A 10,422-nucleotide genomic window follows, 5' to 3' on the forward strand; every position below is an offset into this window, starting at 1 on the left:
GGAGTGGCTGTGAATTGATGATTCAGGCGGTGAAGGAAGTGACTGGTGATGAACTTCTCCATAATTTTAGAGAAAATTAAGTAAAAGCAATTGAATGATAGTTTGTCAAGCTGACTTATCACTTATTTTTTCTTTTTTCTTTTTTTTTAAAGAATAGGTTGAATATAGGTTTGTTTCCAAATGCAGTTGGGTAAATGCCAGTTTGGTAGGAAAGATTTAAAAAAAGCAATAAATTCCAGATTTTCCAAGTTTCAGTGATTGAGTTTATTCGCCCCAAAATAAATCATTGGAATAAGAGAAACATGATTGAATGAAAATGATATCATAATGGGAATAGAAATGGAAGGATACAGTATTTTTTGTGAAGATAGCAAGGGCAAGATGGGTGGGGGAGCACTGCTGATGATAGCAGGAGAATTAAGTCCACATAAGGTAGATATGAAAGAGGGAAATAGTAGCACTGGTTATGAAGCAGTGTGGTGTAACATGGAAGTTGACAGGAAGACATTTAGTTGGATGTTGCTATAGGCCAGGGAATGTGAAGGGTGGGTGATGAAGAAATGTATAAACAGCTTAGATTAGTGAACAAAGGAAGGGTAATTATTATGAGCAATTTTAATTATGGCAGTATAGATTGGAATGAAGAAATAGCACTTGGGAATAAGAAAAATGAATTTCTTGAGTTCTTGAGAGATATCTCAGGTAGCATGTTAAAGAGGGCACATGAGGATCAAGAGTTTTAGATCTGATCATATCATCAGAGGATGTAGTTGTGAGTCAGGTTTCACACTTTCCTCCATTTGGCAAGAGTGATCATGAAGTGATCACTTGAGTTATGACTTGCCATATGCAGACTTCTGTGATGAAAGGATATATGTGGAATTATAAGGCTAGTGATTATGACAAGCTTAGAAGACAGCTTGGAGCTATAGCATGGAATGAGGAGTAAAGTAAGGAAATAAATGCTGCTTGGGAACTGATAAAGAAATACATAACAGCATCAATCTATGAATGCATTCTGAAGGCCAAAAGGTTGAATAAAATAGGCGTAAAATGGATGAATGAGGGGCTTAAGCATGAAATCCAGAAGAAGGTATACTTTGGAAGCAGTACAAGATAAATATGGTAATAATCAATTTCATGAAGAGTATAAAGAACAAGCCAGGAGATATCAGTAAGGAAAACAAAAGTGCAGTATTAGCAGAAATTGGCAAATCTTGCAAAACAAAACCCAAGAGAGTTTTTTTAGATATGCGGTAAGTAGAAGGAAGAATGATCATGATAAGATTATGTTAATGGATGAAAATGGTAACTGCTGCAGAAGACATTGTTGAGACATTCAGTGAAATTTAGATGTTTCATCCTGATCAGGCTGGAATCATGAGTGTAGAGGACATAGGAGAGGATGGCTTAATTGTGAGTGAGCAGGAGGTATTCGAGGAAATAAATAACCTTAATTTATTTTATTAATAAATAACCTTAATTAATTTTAGAGCTTCGTATCCAGATTTATCTGGACGTCTATAGACGTCATGGCCAGTTGGGGGGGGGGGGTTAAAGAAATGTTCCAGGGAATTGGCAATAGCATCGGCATACTTGTTTTAATGTCTTACAAAAAGCACAGAATTCCAAGGGAGTGGAAAGAAGATAAAATTGTTCTACTGCATAAAGGTGGTGAATTGGCTTATAAATTGAGGCTGCCGCTTCAATTTATAAGCCAATTCATATATCTAAAGTTGTGGTGAAGGTACTAGAGAGAGAGAGATTGGTGAAAAGTAGGATACAGAATTGGATTGAAAACAGCAGTATTGTTTGTGGTTATGAGCATGGGTTTGTTAAGGGGAGAGATCATGTTTTACTAACTTACTTAAGTACTATAACAAGGTGACAAATACCTCGGACAGAGGAGATGCATATACAGTACTGTACTTGGATTTTGCAAAAGCTTTTGATAGGCTCCCACACGACAAACTATTAAATAAATTGAAACAGATGGGATTGGATAACAGACTTCTGAGCTGAATCAGTGATCGACTCTCAGATAGATATCAGATAGTTGTATATGAGGGTGAGATATCCCGTAAGATGAAGGTCACTAGTGGTGCAACGCAGGAGTCATTTTGGGACGATTGTTGTTCAATTTGTATATTAATGATATTGGGATGGGTTTAACTAGTGATATACAGCTGTTTGCAGATGATGCAAAATTGGGGAGAGCAATGCAGAGTCAAGTAAATATTATGGCCTTGCAGGATATTGAATCATTTTAAGGCATGGTTGGATGAGCATTGTATGCAATAGTGTGCACCTCCCATGATGTATCTGACTTGAATAGATTGCATGAATGGGCAGGTAAGTGGAACTATCAGTTCAATATTGCAAAGTGTAAGGTTTTGTAATTTAGTAAGCAATGATGGAATGAAAAGTAAACAATTGGTGGAAAAACTTTAAAGGAGGTAGAGGAAATGAGAGATCTGAGAGTGGTGGTGGTGGATAAGGACCTGAAATTCAGGGGCCCACATTGCACAAGTTGTGAAGACATCACATCGGATAATAGCAATGATGCGGAAGACCCTGACATGCAGAAAGAAAGAAGTTATGATGCCACTGTGTAAGGCCTTGATCAGGCCTCATATGGATTATTGTGCACAGATCTTGTCAGGTTTTCATAGTGATGAGGATAGGTAGGAAGAGGTCCAGAAAAGATTCACAAAGGTTGTCAGTGGTCTTTGGATTGTGGAGTATGAGGACAGAGTATGAAGAGCATGTAAACTGCAAAAGCCTTGTGAATAGGAGGGGGGGGAATATGATTGAGACATAAACTAATCAGGGGTTCTTATCAGGTTGACATGGAAGAGCTTTTCATAAAATGGGAGGGGGGGGTAGAACAAGAGGCCATTGCTGGAAACTGTATAAAGAGGATGTGATCAAAGGAGTGAAGAGTACATTCTTTGCATGGAGAGTGATTGGTCAGAATGCATTGCCTGAGTGTATTGTGAATGTAGACATGTTGAATCATTTTAAGGCATGGTTGGATGAGTACCTCCCATGATGCATCTGACTCCATGAAGGTGAGATGTTAATAATAATAATAATGGATAAGTATAAATTCTGGGGTGCAAGATTTTATCATGACAAGAGGGATATCATCAACACTAGCTGACTTGATGCAAAAAGTCCAGGTTTCTTCTGATTTCTTTCTGATGAAATACAAGGGGAGCATTCAGTAAGCAGTTTTTGTCAAATCATAAGTACTCTGCCATGGTCATTGATGCAAGAGTTGAAAGAGAAGAATGATGCCAGTAGGTCAACCTTATCTTCAGGTTATGTTAGTTTCCACTTCTCTCACCTGGATATGAAAGTTAGAAGAAACATACATGAGCAAAATCTGTGCTCAATGGCTTTTGGCAAGGGGTTTAGCAACTGAGCTATCTGCAACAGATAGCTCAGTTGCTAATTTTAAGGTTTAATGGAATAAAAGCAATGAAAGAATTAAAGACATTTATGGGTTGCTAGATAAATCATCTCTGTCACACTTTTCATTATTGATCCTATATATGAGATGCAGAAGAATCTATAGCACATCGTGTGTGAGAGAGAGATTAACGAAGTGGAGGAATGAACACCTACCAGTTCAGTAGAACAGTCACCATGGAAGATACAGAGCTGAAGCAGTGCATCTGTAAGATAAAAGATAATGCGAGTCCGTGAAGGAAGGGATCACCTATGAGCCAAATTGCTTCTTCTGGACAGCAAGAATATTTAGGGAGGTTTTATATGTATCACCCTAAACATGCAGACAATATTCTAAGGATGAGGAAATTTTTTGATTTGTAAAATCTACAGCTGAGTGGGTGGATGAAAAACAGTATCTTGAGCAGAAAAGAAAATCTAATTTTTTTAGAGGATGAGAAAGCTATTAATGTGACGTGTTTATGTTTGCAGAGGCCAAAGGCAAATGTCAGTCAAAGGAGTGAGGAGGGAGATAAGTCTGATCCTGTCTGTTAATCTGAAGGAAAGCTGAGCTGAGATTCCTTTTCCAAAAGGCAAGACAGCATTTTAGTGGCATTGAAGGTGATCAGGTTATCCTTGTGCTACCAAAGAATGGCATGGAGATCACTGTTTAATGGAGTGGTTGTTGTAGATGATCTTGAAAACTTGAGATGCTGGAGCACTCAATGGTTTTTAAATTGGTAGGAATGGAAATGAATGGAATGTGCTATCATCAGCAAAGCTGTAGATAAAAATGAGTGATGACTAGGAGGAGGTTGCTTGTGTATAGGAGAAAGAGTGGAGAGAGACCAGAGCCCTGAGGCACTCTTGCAATGGTGGTGAAGCACAAAGAAATAAAGCCATCCACCATGTTACATAGTGAATGACCAGAGAGGAAGCTGGCTAACCAATTACAGAGGGTGATATGTAAGTTGAAGAAAGGCAATTTACTTAGGAGGCCTTGATGCCAGACATGATCAAAAGCTCTAAAAATGTTAAGAGCAACAACAGATTTCTCCAAACCCTTCCATGACATGACCCATATCTTATGGCGGGTGTGTAGACTGAGGTCAGTCATGGATCTAGATTGGCAGAATTCATACTGCAATCAACGATTAACTGGTAGGAATTTAGGTAGTGAAGAAGTTTAGTGTTGATGGTTTTCTCCATTATTTTAAAAAGGACTGAGGCAGTAGTGCTCAGCTGGTAGTTTGATGTGTGGTATAAGTGTCAGCTGTAAAGCATAACACTCAATATAATCAGAGAGATACCATTGGGCTCAGAAGACAGTTTAATATCTATGTTGTTTACTATTCTTCCAATGTCCTTTTGCTAAAAAACCACAGTGAGGCATACACACTCTTTGTGGTGTGGTATGCAATTTGCCTTAGTCATCCATGTAGTTTTTGGAGGAAAAGAGTGATGCTGTAACATTGGTGCCATCTCTATGAGAAAGGAAACGAGAGAAGTAGAAGCACAGGTGAACAGAAGCTGTGTCCAATGTCCTTTGCAAGGGACAGGAAAGCATGGCCTCCATTTGGACAGAGGGCAAGTTTTCTGCTACTGGCCTTTATGAAGTCCGATTTGCATTTGTTGATGGCTGTTTTGCATTTATTACATGCTTCAACACAGGCTGAGTACAAAGTTGCAGTTCTTGTTATAAGCAACCTCCTTGAAGTGAGCTGAATGTTTTTTTTCCCCTTCAACTGCTTTAGTACCGCTTCAAAAGGAAGAGTAAAAGTGCCACAGGTCATCCCACTTAGTACCTTTATGGTGCTGGAGGACATGAGGTTAGAAGTGATTGGAGGGAAGGCATTCTATGGGAGAGGAAACTTCAATAAGATAGCAATCTGAGTTGCAAAGAGAAGAGATGATCTCAGTTTATCTGGAAAAAGTAGTTAAAAAATATATATATCAAATGTATTTGGGAAAGTGATCATCAGGAATTCAAATAGGAGATATACAAATTACATTAAATCATTGCTTATAGCAAAAACTCCTGCATCTTGGCCAGCTAGGGCAGTGGTGTGAAAAAGGGAAGCCAGTTAGAGTTGTGCACATTAAGATCACATACGAATGACTTTACTACGTGGATAGCTGGACTACAGAAAGTGAATTTTCATGGATAGGTAGGTGAGGTCAGAGTGGCCTATGGAATTTGGAGCAGTAAATACAACAGATGAATGTTACCGAATTGGGCAAGGAAAACTTGAGCCAGAGGAGAACACAAGATTTAGAGGATTCTAAATTAGACATTCTCTGGCATGCAAATCTCACAAAGGCACAGATGTCACCCATGTTAAAAGGAATCATGAAGTGTGTAATTTGGACAATGATGTACTGTGATTGTTGCTGGTGCAATTTGGATTTATGTCAGGAATAGGATATTGGCAAGTGATGATATATATGATTTATGCCATGGATGTTGATAAAGTGGATATGAAAATGAGTTTTTTTTTAAAGAAAATCTGGGATATAATATGAGAACTATAATAACATATATAAGTGACATAGAAGCGACTGTAAACTTAAAGCCCTAAGAGGGATACCCCTCTGTGAGAGTTGGTAAGCAGCCTTGGCTGTTAGGCAGTAGGTCTAAGAATTATTGTTTTTCAAATCTTGGGAAGTTTCAAGCAACCATACTTATTACAAATTGGTTGGTTTCTTATATCTGCTGATGACTCAAAAAAATTCAACACTGTGTCAAAAAAGTGTCATGTTTGTATTTGCTGCAGTAAAGCATAGTAGTTTTTCTCCATTTGATTCTGTGCAGATCTTAGTGAGACAAATGGAATAATATTATTATCCTAAGACCACCATGGAGTCTTAGACTCATTCAGGAGGTCATACCATGCCTTAAACACATTCAAATTCTCTGCAGACACCACATTATCAGACAATGCATTCCAATCATTCACAATTCTCCATGAAAAAAACCTACTTCTCACTCCCCTGCTCACACCTCCCAGGAATGACCTCTTCTCTCCCCCAATTTCCCACCATTTTATGAAAATCCTCTTCAACATTAATCATATAACAATTCCTCACCAACTTGTACTTCTCTATTATTATCACCCCTCTTCCTCCTATCCACTAGACCGCAAATTGCATCTTCTCAACCTTCCTTCATATTCTACATTCCAGAGATCAGAAACTATTTTATTCAATCACCTCTGGACCCCTATCCAACATCTCATCCTTTTGAAAAACAGGTGACCAATTCTGTGCACAGTAGATCATATGTGGCATTATATAACATGAATCTCCTTACTTTTACAAGTCAGTGTCCTCCACATCGCTGCCAGAATTCACTGTGTTGTTCTCACAATTTTGACATGTGTCCTCTAAATTTTTGATCCTTATCCACCATCATCCCAAGATCTCTTATTTACTCCACCTCTAACAATATATCTTAACCAAGAGTAAATTCTATATTTCATCTTTGTTTTCCAAATTTCAAACTTTACACTTAGCAACAATGAACTGGCATTCCCACTCCCATGCCCATTCACTCAGTCTAATCCAGTCTTCCTATAAGACCACATCTGCTCTACTCCTCATAGTTTATCCTAACTTTGCATTATCTGCAAAATCTGAATATCCCCCATTCAAATCTTCCCCAATATCATTAATATACACGTTAAACAGCAATGGCCCTAAAGCAGACCCCTGAGGCACACCACTAGTGATTTTACTCTTCTGTGATATTGCTCCCCATTCACAACTTGATACCTATCAGACAGCTAATCTCCAATCCAATGTGCACTAGTCTAATATCCAACCCATCTGCTCTAGTTTGACTACCAATTTATCATGTGGTAATCTATCAAAAGCCTGTGCCAAGTCTAAGTATACTACTGTGTATTCATTTCTCACAGCCAATGCTGCTGTCACCTTATTGTAATAAGTAAGATTACTAAAACATGACCTCCCTTTAGCAAATTAGTGCTGTCCATCAAAGATAATACCATTGCTGTCAACCCAATTCTGGATTCTGATGCTCACCACCCTCTCTAATACTTTAATCATAAGACCTGACTTACAGATTGGCCTATAATTTGATGCTTGAGTTCTGTCACCTCCTTTATGAAACAGTACAATCATGCTTTTCTTCCACTCTTTTTGAACGTAACCAATGTAAGACTAATATTAAACAAGTATGTCAAGGCAGATGTCAACTCCTTGGCACATTTTTTCAAAATACATGGTGATATAACATCAAGTCCCACAGCCTTATTAACATCAAGTTTGCTGAATTCCTCATATACCTCTTTCTCACTCACAGTCAGTCTCTCCTCCTCATCATCCACTGCTCTCAAACTCTCCACATCACATTAACAAGGATAAAAGACTTTTAGAACTCATTAAATACCTTAACTATATCCTCACAGCAGTTGTGTTTATACCATTTTCTCCAAATAATGCTATCCTCCTATAATCTTTTTTTTTTTTTTTGCTGGTTACATATCAAAAGAACTTTCTAGGATTTTTTTTTTTTTTTTTGCTTTATTAGCTAATTGCTGCTCATACTGAACTTTTGCCACTTTTACCAACTGAGTGATCCTTATTTTTCTGTTCTTTGTATTCCTCATAGAATTGATTGTTACCCTCCTCCCTTATGTTGCCTCCCCAATGTCTTGTTTCTCTGTTTTACATGATTATTCTCTTCATTCATCCATTACCTTATTTAGCCTTCTGACCCTTGGAATATATTCAGACACTGCTTCTACCATAGTTATTTAGTATCACTCAAGCAGTATTGCTCTCCATTCCACTCAACTCCTTATTCCATATTGCAGATATTAAACATATCCTTATATAAACAAACTCTTGCACATCTGTACATCTCGTGCACCACTTATATCCTAAATAAACTGAAAAAAATGACATCATTGACAGAAGCAGCACATCCAGTTTATTATTATTTTATTTATTTTTTTAAGGTGGAAGGGAAGATGACAGGCATTTGAGGAGGGACTTCAAAATATTTTAACATTTCTTGTTGACAGATCTGCACAAAACACCATCATGCAGGGAGTAGCATAACAATACAGTCAAAGCACATTACATCACTGAACATAGCAGAGGTGGGACAAATAGATGAGTTGTTCGGAATTATGGCACCAAAGCAATTAGAGCTATGAGGCCAGTGTACTACTGCATATTTTCTCCAACTGATTAGTTTTGTGGAATGGAGAAGATTTTCTGGGAAGAGATACTTCAACAATTATCATCAGCCAATAGGCCTTAATAAAAGCATCCTTTGATATTACATGTTCAGTCATTATCAGGGCTGGACAACTTGTCCTTGGAGAATAGATTTTGCCAGCTGGCCAATAGCTACAGCTCATAAAAAAACTTTCTAAAAATTTTTTTATTAAAAAACACATGTGGCACATTCAATCAGTTTATGCAACTTCTATTAAATTATTTAACATAACTAAAACAAAAAAAAACGTCTGTGTGTGTGTGGGGGGGGTCCTTGGGCGAGTACAGTTTTTGCGTGGTATGTGTAGGATTTCGTACAATTTGTGGAGCCTTGATCATTATTATTGCAAAAGTACTAATTATTATCATTTTGATCAGGTAATCTGATTTCTTCACTGTTGTACCCAATACCGCTACTAATTTGCCACAAAATTCAACAGACATGTCGCCTAATGGTTTTTCGTTATTTTTATGGTCTGAACACTGCTTTCAATGCTAATGTTTCAATCTATATATGTCCAATGAAAAAAAAGCAATAATCATTCAAAATTTTGTGATAAAATTGTTAGTAAGAATGTTTATTAATTATACTTTCCATGTTTTAAATTCTTAATGGCTTTTCATCCTACTTTATTACGATGATGAAATAAAAATACGAGTACAAAAATATCATAAATGTAAAAGATAACAGCTGGTAACTGGGGAAGTTTATGTATACCATAATAATGTATCTAAATTAAAGGGATATTAAATCCCACTGTGGGATTTAATATCCCCTTAATTTAAATAACGTTTATATCGCCGAAATGAAGCCTATTGGCTCTTTATATTTAAGTAACATAATAATGTAGTTTTTCCGAAAGGAATATTTTGCACACTAAGATGATAAAAACTCCAGTAATATCATCGACTATATATTTAATAAATTAATATAAGAAAATAAGGTTAGAAACACGAAAAGATTACCTATAGTCATATCTACAGTACTGATATATTAATTTAAAAAATAAAAATAGACACCGGAGCAAAAAGCACATTAACAAACAAATACAGCAAAACAAATTACCCGCTGTAGCATATTATTATAAGCGCCACATCGCTATTCTTAACTTTTTGAGATGAAAAAAGTTGAGAAAGAGAAAAGCTGCAACCTTGCTTTTTTATTAAAAAAAAAAAGAAAAGAAAATCAGCTAACGCCTTTTTTATTTTAATATTATTATTTTGATTAAATGAAGGATTTTCCTATATAAAATTTTGAAGAGAGTGCTTAAGTGCAAAAAATTTGTACTTAAAAGAAACACGTATCTTCTTCAAACATTTGAATTTTTTTTTTTTAAAAAGAATGACTGTTTTGTTTAAAGTTGCAAGGAGAATTTATTTATTTTCTTTGAATATTGTTTCTCCTCCACCTTGTACCATGTGGAGTCGCTCCTTATCGACTCAGTGATGGAACTACTGCCACGATCCCCAGTGTAAGAGATTATGAATTAAGCGAAATCATGTTGCAATGAAAGAAGTGGGGTTGTAATTTTTTCATCTCTCTCTCTCTCTCTCTCTCTCTCTCTCTCTGTGTGTGTGTGTGTGTGACTTCCCTCCTTATGGAAGCGTATTTTTTAGGCTATTTTCCGTCTTACTATTACTTCTAATATTATTATCATTATCTGAGACCACACGGGAGTCAAGAACTCATCGAGAGAGGCTATAAATCACCCAAACCAACTG

At 36.8% G+C, this 10,422-nt stretch overlaps 1 protein-coding gene across 3 annotated transcripts in view; it reads right to left on the reverse strand.

The window, feature by feature from the left end:
- LOC150105660 (uncharacterized) overlaps window positions 1-9,847 on the reverse strand; it is an 82,520-nt gene extending 72,673 nt beyond the window's left edge. For 2 of the 3 annotated variants that reach the window (XM_090394979.1, XM_090394981.1), the window contains exon 1: window positions 9,767-9,847. In XM_090394979.1, coding sequence (XP_090251105.1) covers window positions 9,767-9,778 — 12 coding nt within the window. In that variant the 5' untranslated portion in view covers window positions 9,779-9,847. The other variant, XM_090394980.1, reaches the window with a different exon arrangement.
- Between the last annotated feature and the right edge of the window lie 575 nt (window positions 9,848-10,422).

This window comes from Typopeltis vanoorti, chromosome 6 (genome assembly GCF_054136105.1).
Source record: "Typopeltis vanoorti isolate ZY-2024b chromosome 6, IOZ_Tvanoo_1.0, whole genome shotgun sequence".
NCBI classification, from domain to species: domain Eukaryota; kingdom Metazoa; phylum Arthropoda; class Arachnida; order Uropygi; family Thelyphonidae; genus Typopeltis; species Typopeltis vanoorti.